The following is a 20390-nucleotide window of genomic DNA, read 5'->3' on the forward strand; positions in this document are numbered from 1 at the left end:
TCCCCCCGCCGCCGCACACACACACGCAACCCCAAGCTCCATCACTCCCCCCACCGCCGCACACACACGCAACCCCACTCCCCCCGCCGCCGCACACACGCACGCAACCCCACTCCCCCCGCCGCCGCACACACACACGCAACCCCACGCTCCATCACTCCCCTGCCCCAATCTTACCTCCTTTTACTTCTGGCCACCTCCAAACCCCACCCCGCCCCTTCCCGCCCTTTCAAAATCTAGGAAAGACAGGAAGGAAGGAAAGAAGGAAGAAAGAGAAAGGGAGGTAAAGAAAACGGGGGAAGGAAGGAAAGTTAGAGGAAGAAGAAAAGGAAAGAAAAGGAAAAATGGAAGGAAAGAAAAGAGAGACAGCAGAAGAGAAAGAAAAAGGGGGAAGGAAGGAAAGAGATAGAGAAAGAAGAGGAGAAGGAAAGATGGGAAGGAAGGAAGGAAGGAAGGAAGGAAGGAAGGAAGGAAGGAAGGTGGGAGGGAGGGAGGGAGGGAGGGAGGGAAAGAAGGAGAGAAAGAGGGAAGATTGGCCACAGCAACACGTGGCGGGTAAAGGTTGTTATTTCTATTATTATTATTATGCTATTGTTCCTATGAGACCCTTTTAGGGGGAATGGGAGAGGTGTCAGGTCCCAGAGGCAATGCATTGCATTATTGTTATTGTTATGATGGTGGTGAAATAAAAGGAAATAAAAAGAGAAAGAAGGAAGCAAACAGGGAGGGAAGAAAGGCAAAGGAAGAAAGGGGGAGGGAATGAAGGAAAGAGAGAAGGATGAAACCAAGTAGTGAAAGAAGGAAAGAAAGAAAGAGGTAGAGAAGGAAGAAAGGAGAGAAAGGGGGAAGGAATAGGTAGGTACCTCTCTTTCATAATAGTCCAGATATCTACCTCAACTTTGATAAGTTTTACTATAGGCCACAGCAACGCGTGGCAGGGCACAGCTAGTAATAATAATAATAATGATTTGTGCATAATTTTCATTATCTCTCCTTCTACTGATAAGAAACTGTTCTTGGTAATAATCCTAATTATTAGACATGTACATTCAGGATAAACCTTGATATGTTTCATGTCCCAGCTTTTGTTGGGGCCCCCGGTCCATCTTTTGTGAGTCTCCCAAAATTGAGAGGGCTGTTTTTGGTTCTTTCTGTTCAGGATCCTGAAAATCGGACCATAATTGGGGGGGGGGGCTTCCCACCCACTGCTCCCCTTCCCGGTGTTCTTACCTGGCACTTACTGCTTCTACTCTAGAGTAAGAGGCACGTGGCTGTAGGCACTGGCAGGTGTGTGCACTTTCTGGGCTTGCCTGCACACCACGCTACACATGCATGCACTCTCCTTGAAAAGAGAGAGAGTGTGTCACAGGGCGTGCAGGTAGGCCCGGAAAGCGCGTGCACCTGCCAGTGCCTGTAACCAAGTGCCTCTTACTCTAGAATAAGAGTCACTCAGCTAGCTGCAGGTGCATTCAGGGCCTGCCTGTATGCCCCGCCACACACACCCCACCACACCTGCAGATAAGCTCCAAGCCTTCCTGCCCTGCCACCCATGCACTCTCTTTCCAAGACAAGGAAGCAAGTTCAGATGGACACAAAAGCAGACTTCTGTATTGAACAGATTTTTGTGTGGGGAGGGAGCTTCATGTTTCCAAAGAAAGGGGAGACACAAAACAAACGGTAGAAACAGTATGAACGAATTCTGTACACATATCTACTAATTATTTGCCACGTCGTCCAGAGGATCTTTTAAACTTGTCAAGCAGGTCACAACTTTGCAAAACAAAACAAATAAAATCTCATAATGTTTTAAGTCAGTTTAGGATTTTATATTTGGTCACAGTCATATCAGTCCTGGGCTGCAGCTTGGACAAGTCTGGTCTAGGCAGTGACAGATTGGAGTAGCCTACTTTCAAGCAGTTAGGAAAGCATCTTAATTGTCATATTTCATCTGTTCACTGACTATTACAAGTTTGAATTTAGGAAAACTATACTATCATAATAATTCACACAGGATAAAGGATCAAGAAAGGCATGTTTTAAAAAAGTAACTAAGGCTTGAGCAAAAACTACAGATGATTGGTTGACTCTAGAAATAGGTTCCCATATAGCAGTGGTTCTTAACCTGTGGGTTCCCAGATGTTTTGGCCTTTCAACTCCCAGAAATCCTAACAGCAGGTAAACTGGCTGGGATTTCTGGGAGTTGTAGGCCAAAACACCTGGGGACACACAGGTTGAAAACCACTGCCATAGCTGGATGAACTAATGAGGCCTTAATCATCATCATCATCATCATCATCATCATCATCATCATCATCATCTTTATTTATACCCCGCCAGCATCTCCCCAACAGCATATTACAATAAAATAAAATAAAAATAAAAGCACAAACAACAACACAGTAAAATACATAAAACATATGAGTACAGTAAGCAATATAAAATACAAAACAAAACCATTCACAATCACAATGACAATGAGTGGGCCGCATGTGCAAGATAAAATGCTAAAAACTCAGATATTGTTGGACTACAAACCCCAATATTCCCTACCAGGGCTAGCTAGGACTTGATACGTGTTTCAGTGAAACAATCCAGAAAGGACCATGCCCATATTAAGCATCAAGAGGCAGAGGGCAGAACCACAATATCATCAGAGATAAAGCGAAGTAGATATGGTTCTCTTTTTCTGCCTGTTCTCTGGTTCCTTGAGACGTGACTATCTCGTTTTCTTGAAATTGTACCGTTACTATGAAGCTGTTTCTTACTCACTGTTGAGTCCTGATAATAAAAAATACATTTTGCCAACCCACAACATATGGTCAAGAAGAAGAAAGTGTTCTTATGCATGTATTATTGCCAGCGATTTCTTTTTGAAATATACATTTTCCTTCATCTGTTTCTGGTTTTCAGTGAAGCACACATAAAAGCCAACTCTAGAAGTAATGTGCCACTTGAGAGAGAGGAGCATATTTTGTTAAATGTACAGTTAGATTTTTAAAATAGTATCGATGAATGCAGTTTGAAAAAAGCTGATATAAAAATTATTTCTAATATTTTGCAGGTCACATAGCACAAATGAACACAATCTCTCAGCTCCAATTTTAAATATTTTGATTTCTGTTTGTTTTTAGATTATTAGTTGACAGCGTGGTTTTAAAATTCAATGTAATGGTGAAATCTGAAGCCCTGATCTGATGTAAATGCAATTCTGACTTTTAAGAGATTAAATGCAGAATAGGCAACGGTATTTTGGTCATCTAGCCAAAAACTAGCCTTAGTGCTGAAGAAGAGAGAACTCTTATTTAAAGCGCACTTTGTTAAAACACAGCTCTAAACAGATTTACTCAGAAATAAAAGTGGAAGAATTTTAAACAGGAGTAAGTTGAGATCATTGAAAGCAAGTACCAGTGCAAAAAACCCATAAGGTAAAGGTAATGGTTTTCCCTGACATTAAGTCTAGTCGTGTGGGGTGGTGCTCAACTCCATCTCTAAACTAAAGAGCTGGCATTGTCCATAGACACCTCCAAGGTCATGTTGCCGGCATGACTGCATGGAGCCCTGTTACCTTTCTGCCAAAGTAGTACCTATTGATCTACTCACATTTGCATGTTTTTGAACTGCTAGGTTGGCAGAAGCTGGGGCTAACAGCGGGTCCTCACCCCCGTATTTTTCCATTAATTTGAGAACCTTAAGAACCTTGTCTTCTTAGAAATAAGCATTTTGTATGAATGGTGTCTTCTTAAAAGAACAGCAGGAGTTGATCACCGTCACAGAATCCATGCCTATGATACACTCCATTCCAGGTAGACTCAAATAAATCCAACTTTATTGAGGAAAAGCAACTGCTGCAACATGGTAGAAGGGTAACAGAATTAGCACAGCTATTGTAAACCAAACCCTACCTGCCCTGGAGCCATTCACACTACAAAGCACTATAATTTCATTTTAAGTGATGTGATTCTATCCTATGGAGATATGAGATTGGCAGTTTTGGGAAAACATAGGATGGAATTGTGGCAATTAAAGTAGCTTAGTGCTAGAATTATGTGGTGTGAATGGGCTTCAAGAATGCCCATCTTGTTCTGTTTCAAATAATAATAAAGCTTCATTTGTCTCCTGCCCTATCTCCCAGAAGGGACTCAGGGCGGTTTACTACAAAAGTTAGCAAACATTCGATGCCAAGAAAAACATACCAAACACATCAAATCATGGACAATCAAATAAACAACAACAACAACTTTATTTTTGTACCCCACCTTCATCTCCCAGAAGGGACTCAAGGTGGTTTACAACAAAAGTTAGCAAACATTCGATATCAAGGAAAACATACCAGACACATCAAATCATGGACAGTCAAATAAACAACAACAGCAACAACTTTATTTTTGTACCCCACCTCATCTCCCAGAAGGCACTCAAGGTGGTTTACAACAAAAGTTAGCAAACATTCGATACCAAGGAAAACATACCAAACACATCAACACACTGCTGTAAGACATTGCCAAACTGTAAACAAGACAAGGGAATGGGATAGTGCAAATTGTAGCTAAGGAACAACATCTAGGTATGCTTATAAAACAACTCAAAAATAACCAATTAGAAATTTAAATATATAAATAAGACAATTGAGATACATTTCTTTAATAAATCTAATAGTAATAAGCAGTTAAAACATTTAAACATATAATGCGGTGTTAAATAAAATGCCAGTCCTGGCCTTGAAAAAAATTTTTAAATGCAAAAAGCATACTTTGAGTTTACCATTTTGTATAAGGGGACACCATTTTACTGCACCATTGTATGTAATGGGACTCGAGCATCAATGCATTTTGATATTAAGGAGGAGTCCTGGAACCAAACTGCAGTGGATACCAAGGGCACACTGGAAATTAAGAGATGGAAATGAAGCTATGTACACCTTCTCCAACCCTTGAGAGGCTTGGATTAATTGTACCAGCTGAATGATTGATAATCCAGCTTTGGCTCTGCATGTCTGAGAACTTCCTAGTCTTCAAAATCAATGGGAGCTTGAGATGCCCCCCGGATATCAATAGCAGCAGAGCTAGCTCTCTGGTCCCCACTCTGTTGGATGTAGTTCTAATTGCATAACCCCTTAATGAGGATTTATCTAGGCCTAAAACTGAGCTGTTGGCAGGAGACAGATTTGTCATTTTTCATTCAAGCTTGCTGCCAAATGTTGTGTTTATTTAGAAAAACAATAATTCACAAAGGTTTGCTTTGCAGATGGAGCCCCGTAACCTTGCCTTGGTGTTTGGTCCCACCCTTGTCAGAACATCGGAGGACAACATGACCGACATGGTGACACATATGCCTGACCGCTACAAAATTGTGGAGACCCTCATACAACATGTAAGGGGGCGAGGAACTGCTTTCTGGGGATGTGGAGGGCAGCTGAATGAAGGTTGATCCTTCGTGATAAGGACATGGGTTGCTAATTCAGTTATCTTCACCAAATAAGAAAAGCAGGCAGCCACTAACATACCTGCCAATTGTTCCAATTTAGCAGTGACACTCCCAATTAATCCTTTGTTATCCCACATTTTCAATGACTTCCTAAATATCCCAGTTTCTCTCCCCTCTGCCACATCCCCCCTTTGTCCTCACCTTAACATTAATTGCTAAGAACTGAGTTCAAATACAAAAGCAATTTGCACTCAATTAGCTCAGCAGGGGGAAGGGGAGAAGGAGAAAAATCCTGCCCTTCTCAGCAGGCTCAGGCAAACTGCTGCTTGCGTGTTTATTTCATTAATCATTTTTGCCACTTTAATCATATTCTGGTATTGCTTGGAGGCCACACATATTCCAGTTTTCATCTGTGAAATGCTGGAGGTATATGTACTAAGTTTTCAGTGGTGGCACAGTTTCATATGTTTGTCCGGCATTAAAAGTATGGTATTTTCAGTACTAATTGAAGACTTGTTAGACCCTTGAGTTGCTGTTGTCCTCTGTTATTGGTTTTCCTCTGGTTTTATTCTATGGCTGTTTAATTTATTTTCAATTTTATATTATTATTTTATTTTTTAGTTTTATGATTTTGGCTGTGTTCTGTGAATAAAAATGAAGTGACTAAAATAAGAGATAAATAAATACATTTAAGTAGCACCCATTAGTGGGTTGTTGTACGTTTTTTCCGGGCTATATGGCCATGTTCTGGAGGCAATTTTTCTCCTGACGTTTCGCCTGCATCTATGGCAAGCATCCTCAAAGGTAGTGAGGTCTGTTGGAAGGTGATCAGCTGAAACATTCACACCTAGCCCCAGCAGACAAAAGTCCTTTGTCTCACCCTGGTCATTCCACAGATATATAAACCCATTTTTCCTACTTCCAACAGACCTCACTACCTCTGAGGATGCTTGCCATAGATGCAGGTGAAATGTCAGGAGAAAAATTGCCTCCAGAACATGGCCATATAGCCCGGAAAAACCTACAACAACCCAGTGATTCCGGCCATGAAAGCCTTCGACAATGCAGCACCCATTAGATTGGTAGATGCCGGATAAATGTAGTTTATTTATTTATAAAATTTCTACCCCATCCTTCTAAATCCCCAAGAGGGGGGGGGGGGACTCAGAGTGGCTTATACTGGCAGCATTTCGATTTTTTTTTTGTCGTGTCAGTGATATCGAGCTGCTTTTAGTGGGGTCTCCTTGAGAGAGAAGCATCAGGAGCAACTTGAGAAACTGCAAGTCGCTTTTGGTGTGAGAGAATTGGCCATCTGCAAAAACGTTGCCCAGGGGACGCCTGGATGAATTGATGTTTTTTTATCATACTTGTGAGAGGCTTCTCTCATGTCCCCGCATGAGGAGCTGGAGCTGATAGAGGGAGCTCATCCACCTCTTCCCGGATTCGAACCTGTGACCTGTCGGTCTTCAGTCCTGCCAGCACAGGGGTTTAACCCACTGCATCACTGGGGGCTCCTAGCAATTCGATGCCAACACGTAAAAAACAGATACAATAAATATAAGAGTCTAAATAGTAAAAACAGTAAATTAAAAACAATCTAAAAACATTATTATCAAGCCAGTAGTCGCATCCAGTCCAATTTCACATCCAAGGTGCATTCATGCCTGCTGCCCAAAGGCCAGGTCCCAAAACCATGATTTCAATTTCTTCCTAAACAAAAGGAGGGATGATGCCGATCTAATCTTGCTGGGAAGCAAGTTCCACAGACACTGGGGGTCACCACTGAGAAGGCCCTGTCCCTCGTCCCTGCCAAACATGTTTGTGAAGCTGGCGGGTCCGAGAGCAGGACCTCCCCAGACGGTCTTAAAATACGGGGTGGAACGTAGAGGGAGAGACGTTCAGATAAGTAATCTGGGCCGTAATTGTATAGGGTTGCTTGAGAGTTACAATTAAAAATAAATTAACTATAATCCATACTACATCATATCATAAACTATATATTTACTTAGCATTAATATTGAAATGATTATTGAAAGCAAATAAAAAGAGCCAAAGACTTAACTTAATGTAACACAGTCTTATTGTATTACTGTGTTATAAAACCACAGAGAGCCATTTAAGAATATCTAAAGAGCCTTACAGTGATCAAATATTACAGATTCTTTACAAAGGCGAGATTCAATGTATTTCCCTCAGAGCTGCTAAGCAGCAGATTGGTTGGAATTCCTTCCTCCCAAAGACTATGCCCCTGTGAAGGAAATGAAGTAGAGACAATAGAACACATTTTATTGAAGTATTGCTATTACACAGTGCAACGTAGCCAACTTTTATATCCAATTTCGTCCCGCATGATCAGCCATCAACCACAGGGGATTGTCAAATATTTTTTAGAGGACAAGTGACTCTCATAGTGGCGAAATTCCTCGCAGTTGCAACAAGGTTGAGGAATAAATTAACCTTGGATAGGGGTATTACTTGAAACCATGTATATTTTAATCTTGGGCAATGAGTATTCATTCACTGATGGTTCTATGGACCATAATAAATATTGTTGTTGCTGTGTTATAAAACCAGTTTTTTATTTAAAGTATTATTTCTTTTATTTTTTTGTGGGTTGTTTGAGTTAACGGAGAATCCTATGTATATTGCTTATTTTTTTTATATTTTTTACAACAGCAAAACAACAGAGAGTAAACAATCAGGCACATCAAATCACTCCCAACAAAAGATTCCCCCCAGGCACTTCCAAGCCATTAAATGCTAATCAAGGTGGTCAGTTGAAACATTCACACCTAGCTCCAGCAGACAAAAGTCCTTTGTCCCACCCTGGTCATTCCACAGATATATAAACCCATTTTCCTACTTCCAACAGACCTCACTACCTCTGAGGATGCTTGCCATAGATGCAGGCGAAACATCAGGAGAAAATGCCTCTAGAACATGGCCATATAGCCCGGAAGAACCTAAAACAACCCATTATATTTTTTCTTGAATTATATTATTTTTACTTGCATATAGCAATCAAATTAACCTTATTGTAAAATAGGAAGTATATGTTTTTAAATGTAAACGTTTTTTAAAAACACCATTGATGCCTTTACTAAAGAATTTCTCAACTTAAGGTTGCATCAGTTTAATTATATAAGATATTATGTACAATACAGGGAATCGGTCCCCATTTTAATTAAATAGGCAAAAAGTAAATGCTGCTGATCTAACTCCAATATTTAGTCCTCTGTAATGTTGTGGCAGCTAATCAATTTTAAATTCTTTCTCTCCCCCTCCTTACATTTTGCCTCTAAGATCATAATGCCTTAAGGGAACAAATGGTAATGAGCTTATTAATATGGCTTTGATCATTTTTTGTAATATCCTTCCAAAACGATTCAGAAGGTTGTCGTGCCTAGTGTGCTTTTTGATTAATTGATCTCCATCAGAGAGAAAGAGGGAGAGAGAAGGAGAACATTGCTTCCCCAAAAGATGACAAGAAGGGAGTTAACGCTGGAATTCAAAATATATCTGCAAATATATGAGCATGTGGAAATAATGTTAGAGAAAAGTGTCAAAGAAATTATACCTTTTGTATACGCTTGCGCTGCTTTTCAGAATTGTAGGAGAAGGTGTTTGTTGTCTCTATTTCAAATTACAAGGCAACGGGTTCCACCTAAACATTAGGAATAACTTTCTGATAATAAGAGCTGTTTGACAGTGGAATAGATTGGACTCTTCAAAAATAGGGGGCTTTAAACAAATATTGGATGTCAAATATTTAATTGTTTATTCCTGTAGGCACAGGGCTGGACTAGATTACTCCTGCAGTCCTTTCCAATTTTATGAATCTATGAACTTCTATGTGGGTAATAGTATAGTTCTAAGGAGCGGCAGGACTGGTCGAATGACAGGTTGGCGGTTGGAATCCGGGGGCAGGGTGAGCTCCCATCCGTCGAGCTCTAGCTTCTCATGCAGGGACATGAGAGAAGCCTCCTACATGATGGTAAAACATCAAACATCCAGGTGTCCCCTGGGCAATGTCCTTGCAGATGGCCAATTCTCTCACACCAGAAGTGACTTGCAGTTTCTCAAGTCACATCTGACACAAAAAAAAGTATGGTTCCTCAAGTTTGTGGAATAACTTTCAGTTTTGTGAGACAGCACCAAATGTCTTGTTATCATGGATTTGGGACCAGGCCTTCGGGTAATCTGGCGGATAGATAAGGGACAAGCGACGACTAGAATTGATGGATTGGACAATGTGGAATTTGAATTTACAGACTCTGAGCTGGTAAACGTTGAGCACTAGATTGTTTTTAGGGATTGTGATGTATAATGGATTGTTTTAATTGTTTTAATTACCGTTTATATGTTTTATTTTTTACCTTGTTGTTGTACCGGCATTGAATTGTGCCTTTTTGTAAGCCGCCCTGAGTCCCCCCTCGGGGGTTGAGAAGGGCGGGGTAGAAGTGCAATAAATAAATAAATAAATAAATAAATAAATATCACAAACACTGCAATCTGAAATTATAGGGTTTTTTTCCTATATTTTTATTTTGAAAGAGATGATGGTATGAGAGTTGAATGAAAAGTAATGCCTCCACCTTCGTAACTCCTCAACAGATAGCAGTACTGGTATGCGGCAGGTACTAGCTTGTTCAGTAGACTCTCCTCTACAGTTCCATTTTGGCAGGGAGCCTTAGCATTGAACGGTTGTGTTGTTAAAGTGCAAAGTATGGAACCCTGCACAGACGGTCGACCAATGCAACTTAAGCAACGTGCAGTCATTGAATTCTTGACAGCAGAAGGTGTCACCTCAACATCTTTAAACTTATTTGCCCAACGACACACAGTACTCACATCAACACAATCACCATAAACAGCTTGGATTTTCTGATGAATCTCCTTTGGAGTGACACTTTCTGCTGTCAAGAATTCAATGACTGCATGTTGCTTAAGTCGCATTGACCGACCATCTGTGCAGGGTCCCATACTTTGCACTTTAACAACACAACCATTCAATGCTAAGGCATCCCACCAAAATGGAACTGTAGAGGAGAGTCTACTGAACAAGGCAGTACCTGCCGCATACCAGTACTGCCATCTGTTGAGTTACGAAGGTGGAGGCATTACTTTTCATTCAACCCTTGTATATGAATGATCGTTTAATTAAACATGTCCTTCACCCGTAAAAATTGTAATAAGCAAGCAGCCTTCCTGAAGCATAGAGAGCAAAAGAAAATTCCAATAACAAACCCAGTGTCCAATGTAACAGAGATTTCTCATGCAAAGTGAAAAGCCAGAAAAATCATAGCTAGCGCACGAATACCATGGTTAAAGAAACTAACATGATTTCCTCATTACATGATACATTTGTTTTCATCCTTGGAGATAGACACACACACACATATAGTTGAGATAAGTGTTACCAGTACTTGGGACTGTCGTTTTGATTTTTCTTCTTGTTTTTTTTTCTTCTATAGTCAGACTGGTTTTTCAGTGACAAGGAAGACAAAGGTGAGAAGGTGAGTAACTGAGAAGAAGAAAAGGATCCATTAGTGATGGCTGCTGGTTCCGCAGACTGCTAGACAAGCTCTGAGGATGCCTGCCATAGATGCAGGCGAAACGTGAGGAGAGAATGCTTCTAAAACATGGCCATATAGCCTGAAAAACCTACAACATTTCTTTGATGGAATGTTTTGATGTTGATGTAAGATGTAGGAGGTGGGAATGTATAAGAAGCAGTTCTCATCCTTCCACCCTCTATCTTTTTAGTGTTGCAGAAGGAATGTGGGAAGAAAAATTGACATTTTGGAATTATGGGATTTCAGCAATAGTATAGCGTTGCTTCAGAGAAAGAGATATTTTGACAGTATTGTACATGCGAAAGGCAACATAAACCTTTCCTCTTAACCAGATATGTGTTTGTTTCTTAGACGCCTGTAGATGAGCAGGAAACCCAATCAGTGCCGAATATTGAGTACCTTCTGCCCAACATTGGGAGGACTGCAGCACCGGGGGATGCTTCAGGTGAGTAGACATAGGGAAACCTCTGGAGATAAAGCAATGGCCTTTGAATTCCCAGCACTCAGCATCTTGAGTGGGGTTTTCTAGTTTGGTCTCTGTGTCAGTGTTCTCCTTAGTGGCTCCCGTATTTATTTATTTGTTAGTCAAATCTCTCACATTCTGCTTTCTCCTCTCGGATCTAACGTACACAACTCTAGCTCTGATTTCCCTTAGTCTTCTTGTAGGAATGCCAATTTTCTTGATCGTCCTAGAACAGGCCTGCCATCCCACCCATTCCTGGAGTCCAGGTCATCCCTCAAAACACTAAACAGAAGATCTGACCCCTTCCCAAAATGTTTATGTTTGGGCTTTTCTGCAGAGGAGGAAAATTCAACATGTTGTGTGACATACAGAGAATAGCTCTTTTCCTTGTGTCCTGTTGCCCTCCAGACGATTTCTGGTTGCAGTGTTGGCAACAGAATCCAAATTCCCCTGATCTATCCCCAGTGTAACAGCAGAGTACTTTTAAAAAAGGCATGCATAACTATTTCCATTTAGGATGATATCACATTAACATTCTAAAGCAGAGGTGCCTGCTTTCCTATCATGTCGCTGCTTCCTGCAGAATTCTGGGAAATGTAGTTTAGAGTGGAGCCTTTGACATTCTCAACCAGAGAGTTCCTTGGCTTCCTTAAACTACATTTCCCAGAATTCCGCAAGAGGCAGCCACACGATAGGAAAACGGGTGCCTCTGCTTTAAGGTTCTAATGCAGTGGTTCTCAACCTGTGGGTCCCCAGGTGTTTTGGCCTACAATTCCCAGAAATCCCAGCCAGTTTACCAGCTCTTAGGATTTCTGGGAATTGAAGGCCAAAACATCTGGGGACCCACAGGTTGAGAATCACTGTTCTAATGTAATATTGTCCTGAGCACACCTTCTGGATGTCCTTTAAAGTGTTAGAGGAGAAACCCAACTTGCTACACTGGAGGAGGATCTTGCTTGCATTTCAGTTGTAGTGTCTAATATTAATGGGGAGGTGTTGTTTAAGTGTTTTTTCCTCCCTCTGCTGTTTATGGACTTCCTTAACTTTATTGCTGTCTTTCTTCCTTCTCTCTCTCTTCATCTTCCTTCTACTCCTGTTCCTCCTCCTTCCTACTCCAGCGGATCTGCCGGAGCTCTAGAGCTGGTACAGTGTGGGTGTGCTCTGGTGTTTATGCACTAATTCCATTGGATGGTTATGAGAGACTGAGGCAGGCAGAGAGGGGGAAATAAGACTGGGTTTGGTCCCTCATTGGCCATGTTGACAAGAGAATTTTGGTTATGATTTTGTTCCTCCAGTTGACCATTCCCTCTGTTAATTTGGAACAATGGTTAAGGTAATGTCACCCTTCATGGCTGAGAGCCTGATTCACCAAGCAAGTCATTTGAAAGTAATTTGGATCACTGAATTACTCTATGCAAAATTTGGATATGGTGTTTTTGTGTGAATTTTGCACAGAAAAGGTCCCAACAACATTTTCTGCACATAAATAATATTTTTTGCAGAATATAAACAATCACCTGGAAGTAAATCTCAGTTGATTTGATCAGAGCTTGTTCCTGAGTAAAAATAGATTTTATTGTAGGGGACATTGAGCAATATAAAATAAAATCCTCACTATTGCAATGAACTACCACGTAGAATAGTTCTGTTAAGTGAAGTATTATTGACTGAGCTTGAACAATAGATACAAAACAACTTTGCTTAGTCAGAACAATCTAATTAATTTGACTGGTGTAACAACAAAACGTGTTTTAGAGCTCTTTATTGGATGAGGAGGTCTGCATGATATCCAATTGCTTGTTCAGGCTAGATCAGACCCATTAAATTAGTATTAAGACTTCTGTAAGTCTCATTCATTCAATGGCTGTATTTTAGTTGGGACTATTTTATTTATTTATTTATTTATTTATTTGATGCATTTCTACCCTGCCCTTCTCCCCACAAAGGGGGACTCAGGGTAGCCTCACACAAGCATCATATGATGCTATCAGCATATAAACAATCAAAAGTTACATTTAAAACAGTAAAAAAAATTAGAAACACATTATAGAAATTCATTAAACAATAAATTAAACATGCCAATCAAAACCAAGTCCAAATCAGGGTAAATCCAGTGTCGCAGATATCCTAAGTTTCCTTGTCCAGGAATGCCTGGTCCCAAAGCCAAGTCTTCAGTTGTCTTCTAAAGGATAGGAGGGAGGTGGCCAACCTGATGTCCTTAGGGAGAGGGTTCCAAAGACCGGGGGGGGGGGGGGGCACTGCCGAGAAAGTGGTGGGATCGAGAGCAGGGACTCTCCTGATGATCATAAGCTATGTGATGGTTCGTAACAGGAGATACATTCGGACAGGTAATCTAGGCCAGAACTGTTTAGGGCTTTAAAGGTTAAAACCAGCACTTTGAATTGTGCTCAGAAGCTGATCGGCAGCCAGTGGAGTTGCCGTAACAGAGGAGTTGTACGTTCCCTGTACATCGCTCCAGTGAGCAACCTGGCAGCCAGGTTGCTCGCTGGAGCAGCATACAAGGAACGTACAACTCCTCTGTTACGCAAACTTCACTGGCTGCTGATCAGCTTCCGAGCACAAGTTGGACTAGTTCAAGCTTCCAAGAGGTCTTCAAAGGCAGGCCCACGTAGAGAACATTGCAGTAGTCTATTCGGGATGTAACAAGAGCATGGATTTAGATCCGAGTTCTTTCCGAGTTCTTTCTACAACAAACATTGTCTATCTACTTATTTTTATTTAACCTTTATCCCAATATAGAGTCTCAAAAGTGGTTCAGTGGAAACAATTGCTTTAGCTGTTTTGTGCTCAATTTCTCACATTCAAGGCCTTGATCTGAAACGCTTGATGCTACCTCAACCTCTGAAATGCCCCAGATTCCGAAAAGAGGAACAGTGTTAGAGTACCCTCTCTGCCTTTCCTCACTCTTGTTATCACCAGCCACTAATTCCATGTGAGCATGGTGGGGTGGGGGGCAGGTTTTGGACGTGGTGGATTGTGGGGGCCATCCATGGTATTGTCTATTGGTTTCATTGTCACTGACATTGCTGTGGCGATTTTTGTGTATGTTTGTGTGCCAAGCTGGGAAAGGTGTGCAAACAGCCTGGCTGGTCCTGTGCCCTTTTGCTGTATGAGTATGAAAAGTTAAAGGGGAATGCCTGACCCATTTCTTTCAGTTTCCACCTGTGCTTCTATCCCTTTGGGCTTGCCACACCTGCCATTGCTTTGGGCCTCTCTCCCTTTTCCTTTGGCTTTCTTTTGGCTGGATGTATTTGCCCTGGATTTTGATTTTGTGAAGGCGCACATGAGCAGAGGTGCCCAGATGAACCTACATTGCCCCCACTTGGATTTAAGAACACCCCAAACATCTGGGCAACACCTGCTACCAGATGTGTTTGGCATGATGTTCTAAGTAAGGCATCCTCAAACTGCAGTCCTTCAGCTGTTTGAGCCTTCAACTCCCAGAATTCCTGACAATTGAACAAGCTTGTTAGGGCTTCTGGGAGTTGGAGGACCGCAGTTTGAGGATGCCTGTTTTAAGTCTTAGTAAATTTACTAGTAAAATCAGACTCTGTGTCTGAGTTTCCTGTAAAACTTTCATCACTCACTCTTGTTTGTGTACCTCTTCTTCATAACTATGTGGGTTGCAAGATATGCCCCCCCCCCCAACTTCATAAGACCCTGGGTTTTAAAACTAAGGACTGAAAGCCGCAAAATGCTATTGCATTGCTGGCTGCTTTTCTTGTTTCGCTATGCTTTTTTTTCCTTTTTTTTTTGGGGGGGGGGGAGCGTTTTTTTTTTGTTTTTTTTTTTTGTTTCCTGGATTATGTGTGCATTTATTAACAGTATTAATATGTTATTCAGGCAATAATGTAAAGGCTGGAATCCTCTTGTTATGGTTATGTTATGTAACTTTATGCACACATAGCTAAGTAGCATGGGCACTAAGAAAGCTCATTAGTGAATTGCAAACACATGTAATGGGACGCTGGCAAGAGTGTCCTAATGCACATTAGTACTCTATAACGGTGGCATAATGGGTAGGCATGGGCAATCCATGGTTCTAAAGTACTTACAAAACTAGAGGGGGCTGGTGCGTTGCTTTTACAATGTTGCTAAAGTTCTGGTGGTGAAAATTTCAGAACTCTAACAAAACTTTCAAAATTTCATTATAAATGGTAGTTCCTAATTGGTTCTATCATAAAAATTGCCAATAAGATACTAATGAAATTTTGAAAGTTTTGTTAGAGTTCTGAAATTTTCACCACCAGAACTTTAGCAACACCGTAGAAGCAAAGCACCAGCACCCTCTATTTTTGTAAGTACTTTAGAACCATTTAGAACCATGGATTGCCCATGCCTAATAATGGGACCAATATGTATTGGTCCTGTTTTGCATTGATCCCAATTGCGTTGGTCATTTTGCTGGTTGCTGTACACCAGTGCTTCTCAAACTGTGCTCCTCCAGGTGTTTTGGATTTCAGCCCCCAGAAATCCCAGCCAGCTTACCAGCTGTTCAGAATTGTGGGAGCTGAAGTCCAGAACATCTGGAGGAGCACACTTTGAGAAACACTGCTCCACACAGTATTGTAACAGCAGTGCTTTACCAGATATGGACATTACAGAACTACCCAATAATAATGTACAGTATTGTCAAAGGCTTTCATGGCCAGAATCATTGGGTAGTTGTAAGTTTTTCAGGCTGTATGGCCATGTTCCAGAAGCATTCTCTTCTGACGTTTCACTGGATCTATGGCAGGCACCCTCAGAGGTTGTGGTCTCACAACCTCTCAGGATGCCTGCCATAGATACAGGCAAAATGTCAGGAGAGAATGCTTCTGGAACATGGCCATACAGCCTGAAAAACTTACAACTACCCAATTATAATTCACACAGATCTAAGTCTAATTACAAAGACAACAAATCCCCAACTGGATTCCAGCCAAGGTCTCTGGGCATCTTTCAGTAAGAATTATACACACACACACACACACACACACACACACACAATCCAGTTATAAATTGCAAGAGTGTGGCTATACAACGGCAAAGCATCAAAACAGTGAAGCAGCATCACAAAAATTTGAATTAACTAATTGAATGTTTTAATATTTAATTTTTGGAGTCTTAGGAAAACAAATAGCTTCATGTGTGCTAATGGGTCCCAAACTGACCTCTTTGGGGTGAGCATCCCCCTATTATTTGGGGTGGTGACAGCTCTTTCCCCAGTAACCACTCTGTTACCAGATGTGCTTAAGACAGGTATAAACTCATACATATTCTGAGAATACACCGCTCTACGAGACCCTTGAATGGAGCAAGTCTTGACAGGTTGGTTCTAGGCACTCACAGTGAGCTACTTCACAAACTATATTTATATATTTGGAATTTATTTAACACATAATCAAAATATGCAGAGCAATTATACTGGTGATCAGCAAATATTATTGTAAAGAGTCAAGTAGCTCATAAATGACAAACACATATACTGTATATTGAACAAATAAAATATATAACAGGGTGAATAAAATGCAGTTCTATGAATCAGGCTTTGCTGACGTTGAGGAAATGGACTGAAAGAACGTATTCATGGCAGAAGGGAGAGGCTGTCACACTTTCAAAACAAGGCCATGAATGCAAGGTTACAGTGAGTTTATAGTTCTGGGAAGTAGTTGAGGTTGTGGCAAAGCAAATTCTCAGGACTAAGGAAGAAGACAGGAGGAATTGAATTCTAACAGGGAGTCTAGCTGCAAGTCTGATTTATAAGATTACTAGGGCAAAGGCTGCATTAGACAGCTGGGATCGTGACCACAAGGTGGTTTAAAGATATTAACCCTTTGGTAAAGGCACCAGATACTATCTGATCTTGGAAGCTAAGCAGGATCAGCTCTGATTCGTACTTGAATAGGAGACTACCAAAAAATATCAGGTGCTATGGACTGTATTTCAGACGAAGTTCAAGCACGATTCCTGAAAGGAGGAAAAGTCCTACCCATCTCTGGCTCGATTGCTGGAATGATGGCCTTAGAACAGAATGGGCAAAGTGTAGTCTTGGGACAGCATGTGGTTCTCTAAACTGTTTTTATAGTCAGCACTTCAGGAAATTGTTTTAACAACAAAACAACAACAAAGACTCTGGCACAAGCCAGTCAAGGTGGTCCCAGTGGTTTTCAGCACACTGGGTGCAATGCCTACAGACCTTGACCTGCACTTAAACACAATAAGCGCTGACAAGATTACAATCTGTCATCTGCAAAAGGCCACCCTTCTGGGATCTGCACTCATTATTCGCCGATACATCACACAGTCCTAGACACTTGGGAAGTGTCCGACGTGTGATCCAATACAACAGCCAGCAGAGTGATCTTGTTTGCTGTGGACTCATCTTGTTGTGTTTCAAATAATAATAATAATAATAATAATAATAATTAATAATAATAATAATAAATATCACAGTCCTAAACGCTTGTAATTTTGTGATATGAAATCCAGCATATATCTCTCGTTTGCTGTGTCATAGTGTTTTTATGTCAGTAAAATAATAATAACTACAAAAACAACTTTATTTTTATACCCCTCCACCATCTCCCCAAAGGGACTCGGGGCAGCTTACAAGGGACAAGACCAAAAATACAAATTAAAACACAATTTTAAAAAACTAAAATAGACAACAAACATCAGAAAAACATCACAATCACAGTACACATTTTAAAAACAGTGTCATGGCTGAAAGATTAAGTACTGAGTGGGGAGGGATCAGGGAATGTGCAATCGTTCCTAGATAGAGCCAAGAAAAAGTTCCAGGATTCGCTTCAAATTAAATTAAGGTCACAGCTGGGAGGGTAATGTCCGTCCCATCTGTCCCAAGTTTTCGAGTTGAATAAGAGGTGCTTCTAGGTGCTACCCCGTACAACCTCTCAGGTAGGTCACAAGGCACCCTTGCATTCTTTAACACAATAAATAAACATTTTTAAGCATAAGAAGTGGGCCTATCTATCTATAGATTTGGTTTGTTCCTCTAGGCAAGCCTCTGAGACTGTCTCCTGCAGTTAATATTTAATTTATGTTGGGACACTGGGCATCATGGGAAATGTAGTCCACTGAGCATGGTGGAAAATGTGGTAGAACATAGTTTTTTTTTCCAAATAATTTTTATTAAACATTTTATAAATCAACACAGGGAAAGAGGGGGAACAATAACAAGAGGATAGAAAAGAAGGAAGGGTAGCACAAAAACACAACAACAAAAAACACCTAAACTAATCTAAAATGATCTCCACTCCAACCTCAGGATCTTCTCACTCTACTTCTCCAACTTACTTATCTATTCTTGTCCTCTAAAACTTTTATCTTTAAGTTTCTTTTCGTAGTCATAGAAAAAGGTCCAGTCTGTTCTCTTTAGCAATTTTCCAGTATTTCTTCTCATCAAAAAAGTTAGTTCATCCATGTCTCTTGTTTCTTTAACTTTCTCCAACCATTCTTCAATGGTCGGTATTTGGTCATTCTTCCAATATTTGGCAAAAACAATCCTTGCCGCTGTAGTGTAGTATGTAAATAATTTGTCTTCATTCTCATCCAGTAGAACATAGTTTAAGAGTGTCAAATTTGGAAAAGCTAGATTAAAACATTGCTTTCTGGCTCATTCAGTACACTGAGTGGCATGTTGTAGGAACTGCAGTTTTGTGGGCCATTTTGAAAGATTTAGGTGGCCTGCATTATTATGGTAGGGTTCACCAGTTGTTGAAGATGTGTTCTAGTGGATCCACCTTGGCATCTCCTCTTTTGCTTGGCTTCCCTATCCACTAGTCCTTCACTAAATACGACTGGCTTTGTTCCACTAACCTACTTGACAAAATTGCTGTCACATGAGTCAATGCACCTGGAAACGGTGGTGGTGGTGGTGGTGGTGGTGAGGCTGGTGGTGGTTGGTGGTGGTGGGGCTGGTGGTGGTGGAGCGGGTGGTGGGGGTGTAAGAAGTGGTCACCACCATGGCAGAGCTCCCTGTCTTGTTATTCATTCAAGGTATTCTCAGTTTTCAGAGCACTTGATGTGTTCTCTCTTTTTAATTTCCCTTGTTTGGCTATCAACTTGTATATTGATTTATATTTTTAAAAAATCACAGCAAAACAATGCAAAGCAGCGTATCTACCTATCTGTCTATGTGTTTGTCTCTCCATCTGTTTGTTTCAAGTTCATCTATGTGGTCCTGGGAGCAGGTTTATGGACACTTGGAGAGAACTTCCTTCCCTTGAACTATTCAACAAAAATACAAAACCCAAAAAGTGCGTGAAAACACTTTTGTTCATGCCTTTGTTATAGTAAAGGCCCAACATATTTTCCATTTTGCTCAGAGGTGTACTTTCGTAATCCAGATTTTTCAATGTTGAAAGACCTTTTTCCCCAAATGACATCTCAACATTAATCAACTGAAGGAAAAAAGAATACTTGTATTTAAATGTCTCCCAAATGGGTTGGATCAGATAGCCCTAGAGATTCCAAGACCTCCCTTGAATTAAAGATATCTCTCTTTCAACTCTCAAATTGGAGGTGCATTTCTATATGCCAGCTCCAGGGTGTGCTAGCCACATTGTTATAACAGTAGGAGTTTGAATTATGAGTTGGGGGCTATGCGTCCCTGACTAATCTCTGCCTGAATGAAGAAGAAATATCGCAAGTGTATGTGCCCACATTCTGCCAACCTAGCAGTTCAAAAACATGTAAATGTGAATAGGTCAATAGGTACCACTTCGGCAGGAAGGTAACGGCGCTCCATGAAATCATGCTGGCCACGTGATCTTGGAGATGTCTATAACAGCACTGGCTCTTCATCTTAGAAATGGAGGTGAGCACCACCCCACAGAGTCAGACACGAATGGACTTGGGTGTATTCTTTTGAGTCCAGGGTGTTTGAATGTTGTAGGACAGCC

The 20390-nt window shown here is 40.9% G+C and overlaps 1 protein-coding gene across 5 annotated transcripts in view; it reads left to right on the top strand.

Annotated features, from left to right (window-relative positions):
- ARHGAP23 (Rho GTPase activating protein 23) overlaps positions 1-20390 on the top strand; it is a 285796-nt gene that overhangs the window by 254545 nt on the left and 10861 nt on the right. For 3 of the 5 annotated variants that reach the window (XM_060780918.2, XM_060780917.2, XM_060780916.2), the window contains exons 20-22: positions 5245-5370; positions 10899-10940; positions 11352-11445. In XM_060780918.2, coding sequence (XP_060636901.2) covers positions 5245-5370; positions 10899-10940; positions 11352-11445 — 262 coding nt within the window. Of the gene's footprint in view, positions 1-5244; positions 5371-10898; positions 10941-11351; positions 11446-12581; positions 12614-20390 lie in introns of all 5 variants that reach the window. The other 2 variants (XM_060780921.2, XM_060780919.2) reach the window with 2 other exon arrangements.

The sequence above is a fragment of the Anolis sagrei genome, chromosome 6, assembly GCF_037176765.1.
Source record: "Anolis sagrei isolate rAnoSag1 chromosome 6, rAnoSag1.mat, whole genome shotgun sequence".
Taxonomy (NCBI): domain Eukaryota; kingdom Metazoa; phylum Chordata; class Lepidosauria; order Squamata; family Dactyloidae; genus Anolis; species Anolis sagrei.